Raw genomic sequence first — 22,338 nt, 5'->3', positions numbered from 1 at the left:
AGGGGAATGGACCCCAAAGACCAAATAGGCAAACTATAAACCGGTTTGGAGTCCCCCAAATTTTATTTTTTTATTTTTTTTAAATCGCAGTTTTCGGGTTTGTGTGGGCCGCTGTCATTAACTCGTCCGAGTTATAGCAGGCTCGGCCGAGCCGGCTGGGTTAATATTGAGTCGGCCGAGTTGTTAGACAACTCGGCCGGCTCAGTATTAACTCGACCGGCCGAACCGAATCCAAGGCCGAGTCACAAATTCAAGGCCTGGCTCGGACCAACTCGGCAGAGTCAGTTCTGAGCCGACTGGTTTTCAAAACAGAGCTCCATATTCATTAATAAAGGCCTTGATTATAACTTGTAGAGAATCAAAAGAATCATTAGGAAAATCATGAAACCAATCCATAGCATTATCTTCCAAGGAAAAGACAGAGACACATCTTAATGTCTTCATGATTATAGTTAGTATTGTTGCACCACTTAGCTATACAAAGATTAAATTTCTTGAGATGATCATTGGCATTAATTGCACCATTGCCTTGAAAAGAAGGTAAATTATCAATGGTTTTTTTTGGAATATCATGGGGATAACCCTGAATGTTAGTAAAATTACAAGGGGCAAGCAAGTCATTCATGATGACTTGCTCACTTGAGAGAAAATGGATATCAGCGAGAGGTCTGTGTCCAAGATAAGCAAGAATTCTACAAGAAGAAGGCTTCTAGCAGAAATTCTTGCAGAAAATGGAAGAAGTGGAGTCGCCACTTGAACATGAATCTAACTCTAAAATCCAAATGCAGAAAATGAAAAGTTAGCTAGGGAGAAGCAGGTGGATATCAAGGAAGGCTTCTTGTCTGAGAGAAAATTGAATTCTCACTATAATGTAATTTGTTTAACCGAGCCCAGAGAGCAGGGTTAACCAAGCTACCAGTAAGCTTTTATGAATGGATGAGTTAAGTGGAGTTGCCACCCAAACAGGAAACTAACCCAAATGTCCAGGCATTAAGGTGAAAATAGAGACATGAATAAGGTGATGAGAAGATTAGTGAGATATCAAAGACAAATTCGGCATCTGACAGATCAAGAAGATGAAAATGGATTAGAGGACTATGAAGATCAAATGAGGATGTCGTCAACACCAAGGTCCAATAAATTGGTCCCTGGCAACAACGCTAAAAATGTTGTGTCATTGGCGGGACAATGAATGAAGGATGAAATATCACAAGATGATAGAATGTTGTAAACCCTGACAATGACAAATTCGTCCTCGACAACAATGCCAAAAATGTTGTTGCTTAGATTGTACAGGCATCGTGACAACCACTCAGGGCGGGGGCTGTCACTCTGATCCCCGCCCACTCCGTTCTAGCTATCTCCCAACAATAGGCTATGGGGGGTAGTCCCTATGGAATGAGGTGAAAGAAAACAAGTTGGAAACCAACTTGTTTGGGAGACACGGATGAGTGGCCTAGTTACTTGGTTAAATTTAGCAAGATTAATGATTAGATTAGATTTTAAGTATGAGACCAGTGCCTTAACGGAGTCACAATTCTTGCTTATGGTAATTTGAAACCAAGTGACCGGATGGACACTCACTGCTTGAATGATTAACTATCCTATATGATGTGCAAGTCCTAGGATCTATGTGAGATGCAGTGATCTTGGTTTATTTTAATTATATGCCTAATCTAAGTATGGCCTTCACTTAACTATTTTGAAGTTGGGCTCCAAGGTAGGTTTTGGGAAGGAGGCCAACAGGAAGCAGGTTAGGGTCTGATTAATGCTACCTTCTATTGTGTTCCTATCACCCGATGCCTCCGACATTGTAGAGACTGTGGCTCTGACGACTGCAAGGTCACTATGTTAACCATCGAAGAGTTGCCAAGCCCCTCAAGCTAGGTGAGAAGGGTTGCCCTAGATTTCTATCAACCTATCTTATGCTAGGAGGTAAGTTTTAATGCAAGCTAGATCTAGGATGCTTATGCAAGAGATTATGAGTGAGATTATCTTGAATTAAGATTTTTTATGTTACTTAAGTACTTAGTGTGAATTAGCTTATAGCGAGAGTACTTAACAATGATGAGATGACAATCTTGAACAAGATAAATTGCTTTAGAGACACCAGTGCAAAACTTCAACAAATTCTCACAAGATGCAAATTGCCATTTTTCAACAACGTTCGGTACCACTTTAAGATAAACTAATCACCATTCAAGATAGCCAAATGAAAACTTAGATGCCAAGATTTAGAGTGATTACCAAAGACAAAGATGCCAATTAGATTCCAATTATCACAAGATCAAATCTAGAGCTTAAATGTAGGAGTGCTTTAGGTGCCAAATTCCGGAAATTTTACAAACTTAGAGTAAACCACACAAGTGTTTAGAGTAAACAACAATAGAAAAATCACTCTAAATTATAAAATTTGCTCAACATATGAAGTACAAAACTTTCTAATGACCAACAAAAATAAATTTTTGTGTCTAGCTTACTTTATGAAGATGTATTCAGTAATATTTCAGACCTGTAATAAGTTATTAGAGCAGAAAATTGACTCACAGATCAACAAGCTAGAGATGTCATAAATAATGCCCAATATACCCAAAAATACTAAAATTCACCCAACTTGAAAATAAATCAATTTTTAGGGTTTTTAGAAAAGTGTGATTCAGAAAATTTCAGATATGATCTATTTACTGCAACAATGAATAATTGACATATCAGCAAGCTAATGCAGTTACAATCAAATGCCAAAATCCCCTAGAAATAAAAAATTTTATTGGAAACTGAAAATTTCAAGTTTTAGACCCTTACTAAGTGTATGATTCAAAAATTTTAGATCTGAAAACTTCAGTTATGCAGTAAATTCCAGTGAGCATAAAAGTTAGATCTAGGCTAGATCCAGGATGCCCAAGCGGCCAAAATTTATGAAAATGAAGATTTTGCAATTTTAAACAATTTTGATCATGTAGCATGTGATTTTAGGGCTTAATTGTTATTGACTTAACTGCTGTAATAAATCAGAGATACAACTAGGGTTTAGACTTTAGAGGTCAAACCTTAGGCCCAACGCCTTGATAATTACTTGCCCAAATTTTCCAAAATTTCTCTAATGTACTTGGCACCTGAAAACACAAGATTTGAGCCAAAATTGTTGCAAAACAAATTGTTAGAGATAAAATGCCAATCCTTTAAAGAAACCCTTGTTTGCAATGGGATTTAGCCCTTGTAGGGCTTATGGGTTTCTTAACGCTTGCAAAATAGGTCCCAAAGACTAGTCGTTTAGGTTGGGTAAGGGCTAGGGCCTTCAAAAAATGGGTTTTTACCTGATTTGAAAATAAACAACTTGCAAAAATAGCCTGAAAACCCTAGATGTCTAAGCTTTCTGAGGTCTCCAATGTCAATTTCTTCCTCAATTCTGAAACAAATTTAGAATAGAAACCCAAATAATCAATATGAAAAATTTAAATTTCAAAACCCCAAAACCCCAAATACTGTACAAGATTTTAAAACCCTTAAAACCCCAAATATATACAAAAATACTAAAAATCCCCAAAATCCAAGTTAGAAAAAATAATTCACAAAGTAGATCTACAAAATTATTCACAAGATCTATAAATATACAAGGGTTTTAAAAAATATTAAATTTTTGAGAAAAATATTTTTATGGAGTTTTTTCCTTTGAAGAATGGCTAAAAATACTTTAGAAACCCCAATATATACTATAGCCTTAGCGAAGATTTAATCTACCATATAAATATTTGGAATCCAAGCAACAATGATTCTTGCTCAAGTTTGTGAGCATGGAGGCCAATGACTGAAGTACGTGCAAGCACTATGAATTTATCTCAAATTAATTTGTTAGATCACACGGGGAATCAAACTACCTAAGATTAGTCCAAAACTATCAATAGTATACCCATCTAATGAAAAAACAAATCTTACCAATATTTTGCATGACATAGAGATGCCCGTAGTCAGCACATACCACAAATCAATAAGCAAGAACACCTTGAATTGCACTCCAAAGTCTTTATTATGATTGAAAAAATAGTTCCCAATGGGACAATAGTTACAAAGCTGCTTCAGCGGAAATTCTAGAGATCAAGATGTTAGAGACTCAAATGACTCTCTAATTTATAGGTTTATCCTCCAAGTGGAAAATAACGGCTAGTTTCTTTGATCCTTGTCAAAATAATATTGGCTGTTGATAAACACTTCAAGATCTTTTAATCTTTGGCCTTGTTTTTTTTTGAGCATTTTTCAAATCTATCATTTAATTCCATTTTTATTAGCTCAAAATTAATTATTTTTAGGCAATTTCCTAAAAAAATTGACTTTGACTTATCTATCAAGGTCCAAGGGTCCAAATTATCTTGAAATATAGAATATTCCCTTGGTGGACGACCTTTAAGAATTGATTCCTTTAAGACCCACGATTTTTTCCACTTCGTGAATAATTTTTCCTAAGACAATTTAATTTTGACTCTATTAACTAATTTTCTGGCCTAGGATTTAATTTTATTTTGCTAGAAAAATTAATTAATTTAATCATGAGGGGCTTTAATTATTTTTCCACCCTCTAATACATAAGATTTTACATTTTCAACCCTCAAAGGGGGATTACACATTAGGCTTATAACCTCAAGACACAACCCATCTGCGACATTATATGATTAAGCCAACTAGCTTACATTATTTCCAAATCACTTTTACATCAGACTCGACTTAAAACACTTGGACTTATCTAATAATTTGACAGTGATTTTCACCCTAGCTTTGGAGTTTAAGTTGGAGGGAAAAAACTCTTTTGATTGGCCGTGTTTAGAAACACAAGTAATCATGGAGGTTAAAAAACCTCCTAGGATGAAATTCGTCATCAAAATTATAGGCTTACCTATGTTGTTACATAGACACAAGATTTTACTAAGATCATTTACATTACATAACTTGCAAAATTGGATAACCATGACACATGGACTGTTGATATGTGATCTGATTTTTGCTGAAAAAATTGGTACTTCCGCTTCCCTGGAACTTCGACAATTTGAGAGGAACAAAACCCATCATAGATACCCATTTATCGCAAGTGAGTATTACTGGGACTCCTCCCATCGGTGAAAATTCGAGAAGGTTAGGGGACTTAGGCTGTGGTAACAATGGGTCTTTGTCCCAAGTGTTGTTGTGCCCTCTAGTTTTTGCCTCTTTACAAGGCCTGCTAGTTTTTGCAGCAACAAGGTTGACATCATCCAATCAAGGGACTCCAAATGGCACATCCAAGGTTGATGAGGTGTCTAAGGTGGTGTAGAAGCATGTGAAGTCCATGATTTGAGGGTTGGCCTTCAAATCCACTTCATTTCCTTCTGTGGGGTCCCAAGATCTAGCTGGGGCACCACAAAGTGGTGTTCTGTGTCTCCAACTGTCTAAGATTGTCTCCTCTTCTCTAGTGTTGAGGTCTTCTCAAGTGCAACAGGCCCTCCCTAGTCTCTCATGGTGAGACTATCCTCATTTGGGCTTTGAATCAACTGCCATCCATCAATTGGTGTCAAGGCCGGCTTGGGGGCAAGCTGGGTCCTATTGTGTTATCCAAAAGAATCATCAAATCGACACAAAGTGATCCAATGTCCTGAGTGTAAGTGGTGTCCTAGGACATATGTCATTTGATGCTGCTACTAGGATGCCCAAGAGTCCCAAAATTTCGCTTGTTTGTGCCAATATACTTCTCTAGAGGACCTAGGTACCTGTGGAGAAGGTGCCCACGACTTGGGTTGCTGAACCACCTGACAATAACAACATGAATTCTAGTGAAGGCTACCAGTCATTGGGGAGAAAGATCATTAGTGCATCTAAGTGAACCAAACATGAATGTCACAACCCATAGGGTATTTAATACTTCAAACAAGGACCCCTTTCCAAAATCAGGGCCTTGATCTTGCCATGGTGTTTTCCTCTAGGTATGGGTGGCTAAAGGTCAACCCTATTAGGTGCTTCCTGCCCCTAAGAGGAAGTAACATTTCCCTGGTCCACCCTTCAATTGATAGTTGTTAGTGAATAATAATGAGGGTAACGTAGGGGATAAGACTTCATGGCCAAGTGCCATGGTCAAAGGGACCAACTGATGGGGGTGTCTACATGCTAAGCGTATAGATATGGGGAGGGAGCATTCATGAGTTACCAACTCGGCATTTGTTTTTCCACCCCTCTTGTTTGCCTTTTACTTCTTCTTGATTTTTCTTTGTATTACTACTTATAACTCAAGGGTTAGAGCTTGCTTTGTATAATGTAGCAGTTGTATTACCCCTTTAAGATGAGTCAGTTTATCACCCATCAGGGTTGGGACATGTAAGGGTTCCTTCTTTTGATGTAATGGAACAATATGTGCTCAAGAATCAAGTGATGGCCATATTGAATGCCCAGAAACAAACAATTATAAGCACCCAATTGCAAAATGTTCAAAGTACCTTTTCAGTGGCAGCCCACCTCCTGCATGTGCTCATGTCGGATGGGTGAGAAGCAAGTGGCAAAGATATATGGCATATCATGACCTAATGGTGGCTGATAGGGGATACTGGCTATCTGGCTAAACGGCTGGTTGTCAAAGTGTAGGAGAAAATTTTTCTGCTATGGGGTTACCCATTTTGGTGGGTAACAGTATGTACCAAGAATTCAGATGAATTTACTCTCAGTATTAGCTATGGAAGACAAGGGTTTTGAGGTAGACTTTACAGGTGGACAAGTACTTGTTAGGTCAAGGGGATTTGACCTTAGCTTGAGGAGAGTGATTGGAGGCAAAGAGGGTAACTTGTGCTTGTTGAGAGGACAACTAGTACGAGCCCTAGTGCATGTTAGTGACAACCTATTTGAACTATGGCACAGGAGGATGGGTCACTTGCACTATAGAGCTTTACCATTGTTACGGGAGATGGGCACTTGTCCTCTGGAATTCAATGTAGAGCAAGATGGAGTGTGCAAGGGATGTACAATTGGCAAGTATGCCAAGGTTGCTTTTCCAAGTAGTGAGAGTAGGTCTAAGAGTGTGTTGGATTTGATACATTCAAATGTGTGTGGTCCTATGTCAGTGGAGTCTGTGATAGGGTATTGTTGTTATGTGATATTCATGGATGATTTCTTCAGGAGGACTTGGATATACTTCGTGAAGACCAAGGATGAGGTGTTTAGTTGATTTTAGGAGTTTAAGGTTCTTGTGGAAAACCAAATGGGAAGGAAGATCAAGATCTTGAGTTCTGATAATGGGGGTGAATATACCTACAATGACTTCAAGAATTTATGCAAGGAGGTAGGAATTAAGAAGTTGCTAGTGCCATATAATTTGTAGCAAAATGGAGTGGTAGAGAGGAAAAACAAGGCCATCATTGGAGCATCCAAGGTTGTGATCCATGATCAGGATCTGCCAATGTTTTTGTGGGCAATACAACTATCTATTTGCAAAACAAGAGTCCTCACAAGATTTTGGAGGACAAGATTCCCAAGGAGACTTTCATAGGAGTGAAACCAGAAGTGAATCACTGCCACATCTTCGGTAGTCTAGATTATGTCCACATACCTTCAGAGCAAAGGACTAAGTTGGAGCCCTAAGTAGAGAAGGGCATATTTGTTGGAGAACGAGACTTCAAAGGCTTATAGGATCTACATTGTAGCATAGAGGAAGACTATTGTAAGTAGGGATGTTAGATTCGAGGAGGGTAGGACCTTTAAGAGGTCACATGGTACAAATCTAGCAATAGTAGAGGATGGGGAAACAAGAGGCTTCGAAGGTCGAGGAAGGGTCAATAGTACCATCTTCCCGGGCTTAGCCTTTTGATCTGGAGGAGGAGCGAGGGGTTCCTTCAAGCTCTTTCAAGAGGAGGCCGAAATGGGCCAAGCAAACTTTGAGAGATGCTAAGGAGCGCGTGGAGGCTCCTAGCATTACCTTTAGGGAGAGTACACCATCGAGGAGATTTTCCAACTACACGACCTTGATGAGCGAGATTAGTGAGTCTGAGCCTTTCGTTTTTGAGGAGGCAATAAACCAATAGGTTTGGAGTGATGCCTTGGTGGAGCAGTACAACTCCATCATGAAGAGTGATGTTTGGGAGATTGTACCGAGGCCTGAGGGGAAATCAATGGTTGCTTCTCAATGGATATAAGATCAAACATGTTGTTGATGGTAGTGTCGAAAAGTATAAGGCAAGGTTTGTGGTGAGAGGGTTCTCCCAAAAGGAGGGAGTAGACTATGAGGAGACATTTGCTCTTGTCGCCAAATATGTATCTATCAGGGTTGTTATTTCCATTGCTTTAGAGATGGATTGGAGGATAAACCAAATGGATGTGAAGACAACCTTTCTCAATGGGGTCATTTGGGAGGAGTTGTATATTGAGCGTCCTCAGGGATTTGAGGTGCATGGGAGGGAGGCCCACGTATGCAGGTTGAAGAAGGCATTGTACGGACTCAGAAGGCACCTAGAGCATGGTACTGGAGGATTGATGGGTATCTACTAGTCTTGGGCTTCGCCAAGAGTGAGGTATATTCGAACTTGTACTATGTACTTATTGGCAATGATTTTCTTATCTTAGTGCTCTTTGTGGATGATCTCTTTCTAATGGGATTTGAAAGGCTCATAGAGATGTGCAAGGAGGACCTTGCTTCGGAGTTCAAGATGAAGGACATCGGGATGATGCACGACTTTTTGGGATTGGAGGTGTGGCAATAGCCGAGAGAGATATTTCTTGGGTAGGGCAAGTATGCAGTTGATATCCTAAAGAGATTCGGGATGGAGGATTGCAGGCCTATGTCAACACCCATGATTACCATCTTGAGGAAGCTTAATGCTTCTAAGTCCGAGTTGGTGGATCCCACATTGCATAGGTAGTTGATAGGGTCCTTGATGTATTTGGTCAACACCAGGTCGAATATTTGTTTTGACGTGAACACCCTAATCCAGTTTATGGTGGAGCCTCAGATGATACATTGGGTGGCAGCGAAACATGTGCTCAGTTACTTGAGAGATACAATGGCACATGGACTTAGGTATCTCAAGTACAATGGAGTATGAATTTAGGTATGTCAGAATTGGTGGAGTGTAATTATAGGGCTACACAGATTCAAATTGGGTTAAGAGTGTAGTGTATAGGAAGAGTACTTTGGGTTGTTGTTTCAGTTTGGGGTCAGCTATGATCTCATGGTTTGGTAGGAAGCAGACTTTCGAAACACTTAGCTTAGTAAAGGCCGAGTACATGGTTGAGATTTTGGTAAGTTGTGAGGCCATATGGCTTCAAAAATGCTCACAGGTTTATTTGGTTTTGAGATGGGGCCCACCGTGATTCACAACGATAATTAGAGTTGCATTAAATTCTCGAAGAATCCAGTGTTTCATGACAGGACCAAACACAAAGATTAGGCACCACTTCATTAGAGACATGGTCTAGAGGGGTGCTGTGAGGTTGTAGTACATATCCTCAGATGAGTAGGTGGTATACATTCTCTCCAAGCTCCTGGTGAAGGGGAATTTTGTGTTATACAGGGACAAGCTGGAGGTGGCATAGAATCCCTTATTTGCTAGGAGGGAGAGTTGATGTTTGTAGCATCCAAAGTCTTTTGCATGCGCTAAGTATCTAGCATGTGGGAGAGAGTCCTCTTACATGCATGTTCGATAGGAGCAAGTATCATGATTTCTTTCCAAAGTGTTAACTTAGGAAAATCACAACAATTAATTTTATTGATTAATGTTGGCTATTGGGCTAAGGTTTCTAAGGATAAATAATATAATTATTTAAGTGACTTAGATCTAATATCCATTGTTGATCTATGTAGGTTAGGATTTAATCCTAACCCTCTATCACTTTGGAGATTAGGGATTTGGCTCAATGAGAAATTATGAAGGGAACCTAAGGGAGAGGATGAAGACACAACATTGTCACTGAGAGAGAATTTCTCCAAGAGTGAGGGGCTTGAGTGACTGAAGAGAAAGGGAAAAGTGTGTAGCAGGACTTTTCAGAGAGGAAATTTAAGAACACTGAGAATTAAAAGGAGGGGGGCTGAGACAGAAGGGTGCCAAAATCTTGTGTAGGCCAAAACTTGAAGAAAAGTCGAGTTCTAGCTGGGTTGAGACTTAGGAGGCTGAGTTTACCAAGGAGGTTGAGAATTCCGGGGGTTAGTCATATAAGAAAGAGGAGGCTGAGACATGCAATTACATACTGAGTCTTGCCAAGGGCCAAGTTATTCTTTAGGCAACTGATTTCAAATGTTGGATTTTTAGTGGGTCATTTCCAGGCTCAAACAATTGCTGTAATTTCTGTGTATTTCTCAGTGGGTCAAGGCCCTAAATTTTCCAGATAAATTAATGTGAAGGAAGCAATAGTTCAGAAAATTAATTTATTGGTTAAATGAATTTTTGGTTATAAAATAATTGCTATGTGAAATAGATCAGACTTCGTATTTAGAATTTATCATAATAAACCAAGGTACGCAAAATGTACATACTATGTGAATGTGGAGCACAACTCCATAAGTGATAATGGAGATGAGTGACATAATAACTCCTAATAGAATAAGAGCACCTCTTCTAAATAACTTTGATACATCCATATAACCAAATCATATGTTCCAATAATGGCTATATTGACCTCTATATATACCTATTCTCACTCATTGCACGTGGGCCCTTTGTAATCCCTATTACATATACAATTACTTCATTACATAGACATTTTGTTGAAGACTGCAATTAATGTTAGTCTTCATAATCATATTTGTCAAAAGAAAATTTATTGTAAAAGAAAAATATTATTGAAGCATGGGTTTCACGCTCTTTCATTTATTTTCTTGGCCATAACCTCCATTGAAGGCCCCTAGGTTTTGTCAAGAGTCAAAAGAGTCATTGTCACATTTATTAGACCCTTCTTGGGCTTTTGTGTCATGCAAAAAAATTTATTTTTGAGTGAAAGAAGCCATTTTGCCCCTCCTCACCATGTTGGCTCTGTCCTGGAGAAGTCGACCCTATTGGAGGCAATTCGACCTCATGGAAGCAGTATAAATAAAGGGAGATCGATTCATTTGGACACACACTAAACATGTTCGATTTACAAGAAAAAGAGGCAAAAAAAGAAGAGTGAAGTTGAGGAGAAAGAAGGATGAAGTTGGGGAAGACAAGAACTGAGTTTTTGGGCATCTCTCTCTCACACGTGCAAAGTTACTGGATTGTAGCTAGGGCCGAAATTTCTGAATCTAATGCAAGTCCGAAATTCTAAAGTTGGGGGCCGAAATTCTGTAGTTGAAGTTCGAAATTTTGGATTGAAGCTGCATCTGAGAAGCTGACACTTGGAAACTTTGGTAGAGATCATCTACTAGAAGGAAGGACTGACTTGGTGATTGGAGGAGGTCTTTGTGTAGGTCTAAAGGGTCTTGGATTGTCTCATCTTGATTTGAATCTACTAGTGGAAGAGTTGGATTGGGTTTTCCCCTTGGAGGGGTTTTGCCCTGGCTAAGTGCCTACATCTTGTGTCTCTTGTTCTTGTGGTCTTCATATACATTTAATTTGGTAATTGCTTGATGAAAGATAACAAATAAGTAAAAGAAGGCAAATAAATCGCAAGTAATTATCAAGAAAGAGCAATCAAACCCGAAGCTTTGATTTCTCAACATGGTATCAGATCTTGTTTTGTTTAAGAGAAGGAAGAAGATCACAAGGGCTTCAAGTCATGGCAAAGAAGTATGGTCATCTAGGACCGAGTTCCTAGAAAGAAGAAAATCTAAATTTTGAGCACTCTAATTACAGTGACTAGGCCGCAGATAACAAAGAAATATTAGAAGGATAGTAGCACTGTTTTGAAAGGTCGAAAAGGCTAAGGAAACATCACACTTAAAGCCGAGTTTGAACCAAGCCATCCAGAAAATAATTCGAGCTATAAAAGAACATATTTCTAGGCATAATTACAAGTTTATATATCTGTAAACAAACCACAGACCTGAGCTTATAGGTCGAAGTATCTAGAAGAACCGAATAACACACTTGTGAGCTTAGTCAAGACAAAACTCCTTATGGAATAGAGTGAAAATTCTGAGTATTGTTTAAGGGTTCTACAAGTTCTATCAAGATGACCAAGTATAAAGTTTGAAGTATAAAAGAAGTCCTTGAAAACAACAAGGAAAGAAACAAGGGCCGAATTGTTTAATAGCTATGGAGATCTACTTGAAAAGATTGCTACAAAACTATAGTTACCCAAATTAAAAGAGCCAAGGCCCTTGCAGAAAAAGGATGAAATTATGAGTATATGAGATTTGTGTGTTAATAAGCAACTTGGAAGGATCACAAATGCTTGACATAATGAAGTCTATTTTGAAGCCTAATTCAAAGGAACATAATTTGTCTTTGATCAAATTTAAGGAACATTTATATCTTTGTCTACAACAACAAAAGGAGAACCTTGTTTAGCAACTTCTATATATATTACTCCATCAAAAGATCAAGAATGAGCAGTAGAGTTGTATTTTGAAAAGGAGAGTAAAGAAAGAATTAGGTACACAATCTATCATTGGAGAATGGAATGTCTTGTTGAGCAAGTATCCCTGAGAAGGAAGCAATCTAAAACATAGCACCTTGAAAGCAGAAAGCATCTAACATTTTGGACTAGTTTGTAGTCCTCATCAAGGTCAAGTGTTTCTTTTTGTTCTTTATGTCTTTATCATCTAACAATATGTTTTTAGTTTGCTAGAAAGAACAACAAATGGAACATCAAAACAAAGGTATGTAATTTTGAGGTATGTATAACATGTTTTTAAGAGTTTGGATACCTATATGATTCTAGGGTTGACTAGTTGTTGATATTTAGGGATTGTAGACCCTAGATAGTACATATAAAGAAACCCTTATCTTATTTTCTTGTTCCCTCTATGAATCTCTAAATCATGATATCTAAGGTCTATAGGTATATGACAATTCTTTATGAAAATAGAATTGTATGATATTTAGATTTTGACATAATACCTCTAGAACTAGTTAGAATCCCTTGGAATTCGTTCAAGGTAATATATTCTTGGATTTAGATCTAGTGTATTCTTGGTAGTACTTGTCAAGAAATATTGCAGGTATATGGTGACTTGGTAAATCAAATCCTTAAAGCACAAGTTGACAAATAAGGAGATGAACTATGAAGATGTTATCATATTTCAGAGGGAGCCCTTCATTAAACTTACTAGGTTTGTAAAAGGAGTAACTCAAGACATGTATAAAGATTTATAGTAAATCTTTATATTACAAGGTGCGGTCACTTTGAATCATAAGGATTCTTGTTTGGGTGATAAATCTTTAGATTGAATCTACCCTTGTCATCTCTTGCTGTTTGCTCATTTTGGTGAAACCCTAACATTTAGGGTTCATTGTAAAACCCTAGTCTCTTGTTGCTTAGGGTATGTTGACAATTAAACCCTTAATCTACTTGGGGTTTGTTGATAAAATCTAGAAATGAAATTCTACTCTTAATGTTTATGGTTTGAAATCTTAGTCTTTTAGGGTTTGTTATTAATGTTTAGTATATATAATGAAACCCTAGATTCTTAGGGTTTGGTAAATTAGGGTTTATGATCAAAACCCTTAAAAGTAAAGTCCTAGGAATGAAACCCTAGGTGTATAAGCTTCCGCATAATTGAAACCCTAGTTTGGTCAAAATTGTTGGGGTTTGATGTTTGTATCTAGGGTTTACGATAAAACCTTAGTAGAAGATTGATATGAGAAAACCCTAGATATGAATTGCTAGTTTGCTAATTTGATTATTGATATTCATTAATGAGATCTAGGGTTTGTAACAAAAACCCTAGTAAAGTCTGACATGAAATTCTATGAGCATATTGTTGAAACCCTAGATGTATAATATGATTGGATTACTAACTTGCTTCTGTTGATGATATCTAAGACTTTAAGTCTTGGTGAAAGAATCTAAGGTTTGTGACAAAAACCCTAGTAAATAAAAGATGTCGCTGATTATGAACCTAACTAATTAATGTCTAAAACTTGATTATGCTTCCATTGTAATGACATGATATAGTTGACTTCACGCTTCTATGTATTTGTAGTTGGTCGTACTTCTTGTTGAATATTTCCAGGTACATAATCTTCAAGATGTTGAAGATGTTCATAATTGAAATGATGAGCATGTTGAATAAAGGGAGCTATAAGAATGATGATGACATAAAAATGAATAGATGTTCTTGTTGCCATAGAAAGTATGATGTTCCTAAAGGAATAAAGCTTTAAAAGATTGAAGTTCTCTGATATAATGATGATGCAAAAGAAAGAGTCTGTGTGGCTGAAAGAATAAAATTGTTGATGGACTTATTCCCTAGTTGAGAGGGAGCTTAGTTGAAAAGTTAATCTCTTCGAATTAATAACTTGATAATGATGATTGAGATTGGAGAAATAGCTAAAGCACTACATACAGGTTGTTCATGATTGATAAAGTTGCAAACATAACTTGGTTACATTGAAAAGTGTTGAGGCTGAGTTTTATGCTGCTGGAAAATTGAAGAAGGAAACTTCCGACGAGATGTATTAAGATAATATGATGATGATTTAAGCAACATCAGAATAACTAAAGACCCCGAAGGTTTGTGTTATATATATATATATTGAAAGTTTATTATTGATTGGGGTTGTGATTGTGCAAGATCTCTCCGTAAAAAGGTTGAAATGTTTGAAACATGCTTGGATTGGTGGATATATCTGGTTTAGTTGATAAGGAGAGATGAAGCATCTTGTGGCAACAAGATGCTTGGGAGGACATCAGGTCGACCTATTATGATGTCTAGATCATGAGGTAGGGAGGGTGGCATTGGTCATGGATCTCTGACCTTGGATACACACCTAGATCCCTGGGTTGGTCTTAGAGCTAAGGCTTGATGGTCCTAGAGAGACTAAAGCTTGGAACACACCTTAGTCCCACTCGGTTAGATACCCTGGTCAGGTATCTAATCTTTAGCAGTGCGTGTGCTATGACTCTTCATTGAGTATATCATTTTGATATCTTCCATTTACCTTTGTATATGTAATTATGAATACCTCCCTAGTTAAGAGGGAGTGTTGAAGAATGTAACTAGTGTTGGTCTTCATAATTGTATTTGTCAAAAGAAAATTTATTGTAAAAGAAAAATATTATTGAAGCATGGGTTTCATGCTCTTTCATTTATTTTCTAGGTCATAGCCTCCATTGAAGGCTTCTAGGTTTTGTCAAGAGTCAAAAGAGTCATTGTCACATTTATTAGACCCTTCTTGGGCTTTTGTATCATGTAAAGAAATTTATTTTTGAGTCAAAGAAGTCATTTTGTCCCTCCTCACCATGTCGGCCCTATTGGAGGCAATTTGACCTCATGTAAGCAATATAAATAAAGAGAGCTCGATTCATTTGGAAACACTCTAAACAAGTTCGATCTACAAGAGAAAGAGGCAGAAAAAGAAGAGCGAAGTTGAGGAGAAAGAAGGATGAAGCTGGGGAAGACAAGAACCGAGTTTTTGGGCATCTCTCTCTCACACGTACGAAGTTATTGGATTATAGCTAGGGCCAAAATTTCTGAATCTAATGTAGGTCCGAAATTTTGACGCTGGGGGCCGAAATTCTGTAGCTGGAGGCCGAATTATGGATTGAAGCTACATCTGAGAAGCTGACACTTGGAAACTTTGACAGGGATCATCTACTGGAAGGAAGGATTGACTTGGTGATTGGAGGAGGTCTTTGTCTAAGTCTAAAAGGTCTTGGATTTTCTCATCTTGATTTGAATCTACTAGTGGAAGAGTTGGACTGGGTTGCCCCCTTTGAGGGGTTTTTCCCTGGCTGAGTGCCTACATCTTGTGTCTCTTGTTCTTGTGGTCTTCATATACTTTTAATTTGGTAATTTCTTGATGAAAGATAAACTAACAAAGAAGTAAAAGAAGCCGACATAAATCAGAAGTAATTATCAAGAAAGAGAAATCAAACTCTAAGCATTGATTTCTCAACACATTTAACCTCATATATGCTCCCTTTGGGGTCATATTAGACCAAAAGCACTAAGATTATAGATTATTGATTAAAAAAACAACTTTCCTCTTACCATAGAAACTCTAGCCACTAACAAAGAGATCATGGAGATTTGAAGCTATTCTTCTAATGGGATAGCTCCCCTCCCATGCAAAGACCCTTTCAATCTAGTCTTGGATGGGCAACATGCTTCTCTGTTTCATTGTCTTGCCATTAGTAAGTGTCTAATTCTAATGCCACTCTAGTTGAATCCCTTTAGCATTCTAAGTAAGCTTTAAAAAGTTCTAAGCAAGATTAGAGAAAATGTGACTCACCACATAATTGCATTTCCTTGTTATGTCTCTTTAATGTTTAAAAGGTCATTGCCTTTAGTTAAGTCGGCTCTACAAATAAATGATCTTGTTGCTATTGAAGTATCTACGTTGAAGAGGATCTTATTTTTTTCCCATGTAGACATTGAAACAATTCTATTGATAATTAAGATTTTGATTTACATTGGTGCTTAATAAATTTTATCTTATATATATATTTATATTTATAAAAAAAATAACTTTCTTTTGTATCATGTAATAATACAATGATCATGCTCGTGTGAAATTGTCTAGGCTGGCTAAATTCAACCTTGTTTTTTATGAAAAAATTCTAGCTGCATTGAAGAGGATCTTAATTTTTTCCCATGTGGACATTGAAACAATTCTACTCATAATTAAGGTTTTGATTTACTTTGGTGCTTAATCAATTTTATCTTATACATATATTTAAATAAAAAATAACTTTCTTTTGTATCATATAATACAATGATTGTGCTTGTGTGAAATTTTCTAGGCTATCTAAATTCAACCTTGTTTTTTTATGAAATCAATAAATCTTGCTTCATTTGGAAATACCTTCAGGGTGATTATTCCTTTTTTCCCAACTATTATTTGGAATGGATCATTATATAATTTGTCAACTATGTTGGTACTTTATGGGTGGAAAAATTGGATGAATTGGCTTGCAGGGCCCTTCTTAGTTGTAGGTCCCAATTTGGAGATTTCTAACTAGCGATTTGAGGGGGAAAAAGAAAGGGCCTTTCAGTCAAGACCTTACCCAGAGCTAAGGAAAGTGATCTTACCTTCTAGCTATCTTTGTTGAGGGGAAGAAATAGTCTTTTAGGACTTTACCTTCTAGCTAGCGATTTGAGGGGTCTGAAACCTTCCAAATCCATTTTAAGCAATCAAACGACATTTTTTGGGGTCAAAACTATGTGAGTATAGGTCCTATCCCCTCAATGTTGTTCTACACGCCGATATGTTTCCAGTGCTGCAAAAATCACCTCAATAGGAGCTCATATGCAGCAGTTATGCCTCCTACAAGTTGACCTACCTTGTTGACCACCATGGTACCAATTGGATGCCACATTAGCCTCCATTACTCATAGTGTGGGGCTAGCCATGTATGGAATTTCAAGAATATTCCAGAAGGTTTGAAATACTAACCAATTGAGGGTTGAGGTAGGCAAAAACCCTAACCCTAGAAGATTATTAGGCTATGTTAAATATTGGGCCACTACGATGAGAATGGGGTCCATTCTTTAGCATCGTACTTGTTCCATAGTTGAGCATAGCATCCAAGAGTAGGATTTGAGAGCATAATAGAGGAAGAAGAAGATTCTGTTGTAGCCATTCAAGCCACAATGTCATAGGCAACTCCACAACGAGTGCACCTTTTTTTGTACGTGCATTTCATAACTGAAGAAAAGAGAGGAAAGCATAAGCCTCTGGCTGGCTTTTCTCCTTTTTTGGGCTTCCTAGAATACATTGTGTGTTCATTTGTGTGGATGGTGTGTTATTTGGTTATTCTTTCATTTTCTAATTTCAATTATTTTCACAAGTTTAAGCAGTAAGCTAGTGATAATAAATATAAGAATAAGAGGAAATAAACTTGCGTAATAAAAGATTTCAGAATATTACAAGATTTGTTTGGATAAATTGTTCCAGTGGAATATCCACAACAATTTATAGATCAATTAGAAATCTTTTGATTGAGGTCTTTTTTCTAGAGTCAACCAAATGTTGATCATGATATCTTGCTTTGACTTGAGATTAGGTTTTCCAATTTTATGTCCATTCTTCTCTCGATTGAGCTCTTGGAGGACCTCCATGTTGTTCCCATGGTGGGTAATTTCTTATCATGTTCCTCTGCACTCTTTATCTCTTGCTTCTTAGCTGATTGAAATGCTTTTTTTTTTGCAGTCACACCACTTCTATGGCCATTGCCTCTCCGTCTTTGCATTTGGGGCTCCTAAACAAGTTGTTGGCGCACCTCTAGCTTTGCCTCCAATATAGATTGTACTTTCAGTTTATGACTAGTGGATCTGCAGTGTCTTTGCCTTGACCTAGTTCTTCTATTGGCTTGCCTGTTTGCATCACTTCCTCATTAGCTTCATCTTCATCTTGAATATTTGCCAAGATTTTGGAGTTGTCCTGACTCCTCTTTCTCTCCCTGGCTTATTTAACCTTTCTACGAGTTCTCTTTGGTTCTTCTCTTTTCTTCTCATTGTTATCAGGCCATCTTCCAATGTTTATCCTCTTATTTTGGGTAAGCTCTAGCTAAATGCCCATGCTCAAAACATACCCTACACTTAATGGATGTTCTTGTGATCATTGTCTTGCTTCTATGTATGCCCTACAATATCAATTCACACCATAGCAGGTACCCTATTTTCTTTTTTCATATCTAAATCAACATAACTCATTCAGTATTATGCAAGCTTCTTTCTTTGGCTATATGTGGTATTAATATGAGTTTCCCTAAATAATTTCCAGTGGCTTCAAATGCATATATTTGCTGAAATTTCAAAAGGAACATTGGGATCCTTCCTAGACTGGGAGTCATGTCTTCTTAGGGTCAAACGTAATCTCTGAAATTTTCACAAAAGGACTGGCTCTGCATGTGAAATATGGTCCCTCTTTCAAGACTCTCTCTCTCTATTTATATGCACGTGTGTGAGTGAAAGATAACAAATTAATCCCCAGCTAAGATGTTTATCTTAAGTAGTCTTGTAGTTTCCAAATTTTCTGGATCCTGTTGACAATTATACCATAGGTTTTCTAGAGTCCGCTGAGTTCACAGATCAGAACCTGATAATATAACTCCCAAAGGCTATCTGCCAGAGTTTCTGAATGAAGATAAATCTTTGGTTCTTCATTGGCCCACTTAGAAAGTCCCTTCTCCTTTGGGGAAGATAACCTTGTTTGTGTTTGTAGCTCGGGCAGGTACTTCTGCACAAGCCTAAGTGTCTGTGTGCAAGAAGTCACCTAATAGCCCTTGAACCTTAGCAAATTACTTTAGTGATTAAAGTAATTTCTTTTATAAGAGAAAAGTGAGTTAATCTAATCTAATGCAAAGGTTATTTGCATTAGTGAATTAGATGAATCTCAACCATTGATCTCAAGTGAGGCGATATCTAATCTCAGCCGTCAATCACTTTGGAGATTAGGGTTGTGGATTCAGTCATAACTCAAGCTTATAAAAGAAGGGCTAGGCCAAGGGAGAAGACACAACACATAGGGGCACAAGGCATTGAGAGAGGCATCTCAGTGGTGGGTGGAGAAGGACTTCTACTCAAGTGTGCTGGGTCCAAGGAAAGTGCTATGGTGCAGCAAGGAGATCCAGATCAGCAAAGACAAGGGCTTTATCAGCTGGATCAGATCCAGATTTGTTGTATGTATTTTCCTCAGTCTGGGCCATTTTCCCAGTGAGGGAGCCCAAACAGGGTTTGATTAATTAAATGAAGAACTGTTGATTGGGTGGAGAATTTGTGTGTTTATGTGAGATTGGTTAGTTTTTATTGCTAATGCTGAATATTTTGTTTAAGTTAAAACCCTAGCTGTGATTTTATACAGTAGATCTAAATCTGCTAGGAAATATTTGCTGGGATTTCTAGTGTTCAAAATTTAACAAACCTTGCTTTTCCTTTATTCATAAAATCTCCAAGATCATCAATCATCCAAGTTTCCTACTGGGAGCTTCCACTCCACCATTGAGCAGTCACTCATCAATAATGAGATCCCTGGTAACTATAGTACAACACTATTGAAAATACCAACCTAAAACAGCAATTAAACAGCCACACCTGTCCCCAGAGTAAAGCAGCTAATTGCAGGCCCAATAATTCCATCTAGAGACTGCAGAAACAAAGGAATGGCAGGCTGAAAAATGCCTGCATCTGCTATTCCGACTAGCATAGCAGCTTGCAAGTACCCTGTGAAAACCTCAGTGTCTCCTGTGCACAATCTGATGGTTAATGTACTTGTTAGATTTCAATTTCTGGGGTATGCATGATTTTATTATCTGATTTTACTGGTCCAAACTGATTGAAATCTTTTAGCAATTTAAGTGATCATAATTCTCTTTGTATATGATTTTTTTTTTTTTTTAGGGTTTGTCTCTTTTCTACTTTAGACCCAGTTTCATGTTGAAAGAATAGCACTCCATATACTTCATAAGTTGAACTTGTTGCTGAGATCCCTAGAAATAGCAGAATATTCAACATATTTTATATCACTTAGATGTAGTCTCCTGAAAATGACGTGTGAAGGCATATGATTGCATAAAATGTTTTACAGTTATCAGTGTACTGTACAGAGTGAAGCACATTCAGTATGCTTTCAAGCTGAACTCCAAAATAACTTGGACTGTCCTTCTCAGGAATCTGTGAAATTAATTTATTTTGGCCTTCAATGAAACCTTTGTGAATATATTTATTTTGGCTTAAATGCCCCTTTTTAAAGCAGTTTGTGAAATAAATGTATTTTCTAGAAGAGGAACTTGTCTGATTTGTTGAAGATATAATTATGGCTGAAATGTTTATATTTCTTTTAGTTCACAAGATTGACGTTAAAACACTAAAACACTGATGAAGGGTGTGCTTCGAATCTGCCAATTCTACAACTTTATTGGACATTTTGATATTCTTTAATATAAGTGTCAATTTTATCTTTTAGTTACTTTGCTTTGCTGTTCTTCCCTGCAGATATATGATTTATTAGTTAACACATTGCTTGTTTCTAATCTATATTCAGGAGTTCGCTATTTGGAAAAGGCATTTTTCAATCTTGATTATGGACAACTGAAACTGGTCTTTCATGCTCTTGAGGAGCGGGATCGTATCATTAAAAATGCACCACATCTGTGCCATGCTTTGCCAACTATGACGCCCTGTTATAGCTGGTTTGAACTATTATATTATTGGGCTGGACTAAAATTTTATGATCTAGTTGCAGGAACTCGGATGCTGCATTTATCACGATATTGTTCCGCACAGGAATCTGTTGAACTCTTTCCCACTCTTGCAAGAAAGGGCCATGGTAAAAGCTTGAAGGCCACGGTAATTTATTATGATGGGCAAATGAATGACTCACGCCTCAATGTTGGCTTAGCTTGCACAGCTGCATTAGTGGGTGCAGCAGTGCTTAATCATGCAGAAGCCATATCACTTCACAGGGATGAACTTACAGACCAAATCACAGGTGCACGCATTAGGAATAATCTAACAGGTAATATACACAGGGCTTAATTATTTGTGTTTGGCTAGTAAGCTTCGTAGCATTCCATTGTTAAGCTTATAAATGGTGATTTGACAATCGGTTTAGTTCGTAGTTCACTTTATATTGGTTTTTTGTGAAGGGTGTCAAGATGATGCAATTGGTAGGCAAAGGGAAAATTTGAAATTTATGATTGTAATCGATCCTTACTCTTGGACTATGGATATTAAATCACATCATTCACAAGTTCTGATAAGAAAACCTAGATATCCATCGAGAAAGATTTGCATGTAGTAGACCTTTCAGCATATGTACTCCATTATTTTAGAATTTTCTTTATATTAACTATTTCACAATCTCATTATAGCCTTTTTAAAACAAGGAAAAGAATTGGATCCTGGGCCCCTCTATTTATGATCATATTCCATTGTTGAATGGTGATTGCCTATAGACATCTCTTTTTGAGACAATTGTAGAAATTGGACCTGTTTAATTTTTGATTGGAAGGATGTGCTTTTACCAATGCATGATATATACATCAGATATTGGCTCAAGCATTAAAGCAATAGCAAGATGACATTTTCAAAATGTATTGGATACTTTGGATTGCTCCAACTTTATATGATCCACATTGACATGGTCTTTCCTTTACTAGGAAAATCAATTAGATGGAATCTCATTTTTGTTTTAAAAATGCTCTGGTTATATTAACAAGCATTATGATTCGAGGATAATATTCAAATATGTGCGATTCTACTTAAAGAATAAAAAGAAAACCTTTAGATTAGACTGTGCCTCAACAGAACAATCTCTTGCA

The 22,338-nt window shown here is 37.3% G+C and overlaps 1 protein-coding gene across 1 annotated transcript in view; it reads left to right on the top strand.

The window, feature by feature from the left end:
• The window catches only part of SDP6 (FAD-dependent oxidoreductase family protein), a 265,513-nt gene that overhangs the window by 87,063 nt on the left and 156,112 nt on the right, over positions 1-22,338 (top strand). Inside the window, exon 2 of the mRNA XM_089445527.1 lies at positions 21,060-21,533. Within this exon, the coding sequence (XP_089301653.1) occupies positions 21,060-21,533 (474 nt within the window). The remainder of the gene's footprint in view (positions 1-21,059; positions 21,534-22,338) is intronic.

This window comes from Pinus tabuliformis, chromosome 9, assembly GCF_031772625.1.
Source record: "Pinus tabuliformis cultivar Carrire ecotype Pingquan chromosome 9, CPIR1, whole genome shotgun sequence".
Taxonomy (NCBI): domain Eukaryota; kingdom Viridiplantae; phylum Streptophyta; class Pinopsida; order Pinales; family Pinaceae; genus Pinus; species Pinus tabuliformis.
Note: the sequence above shows the minus strand (reverse complement) of the source record. Positions and strands in the feature narration are given on the sequence as shown.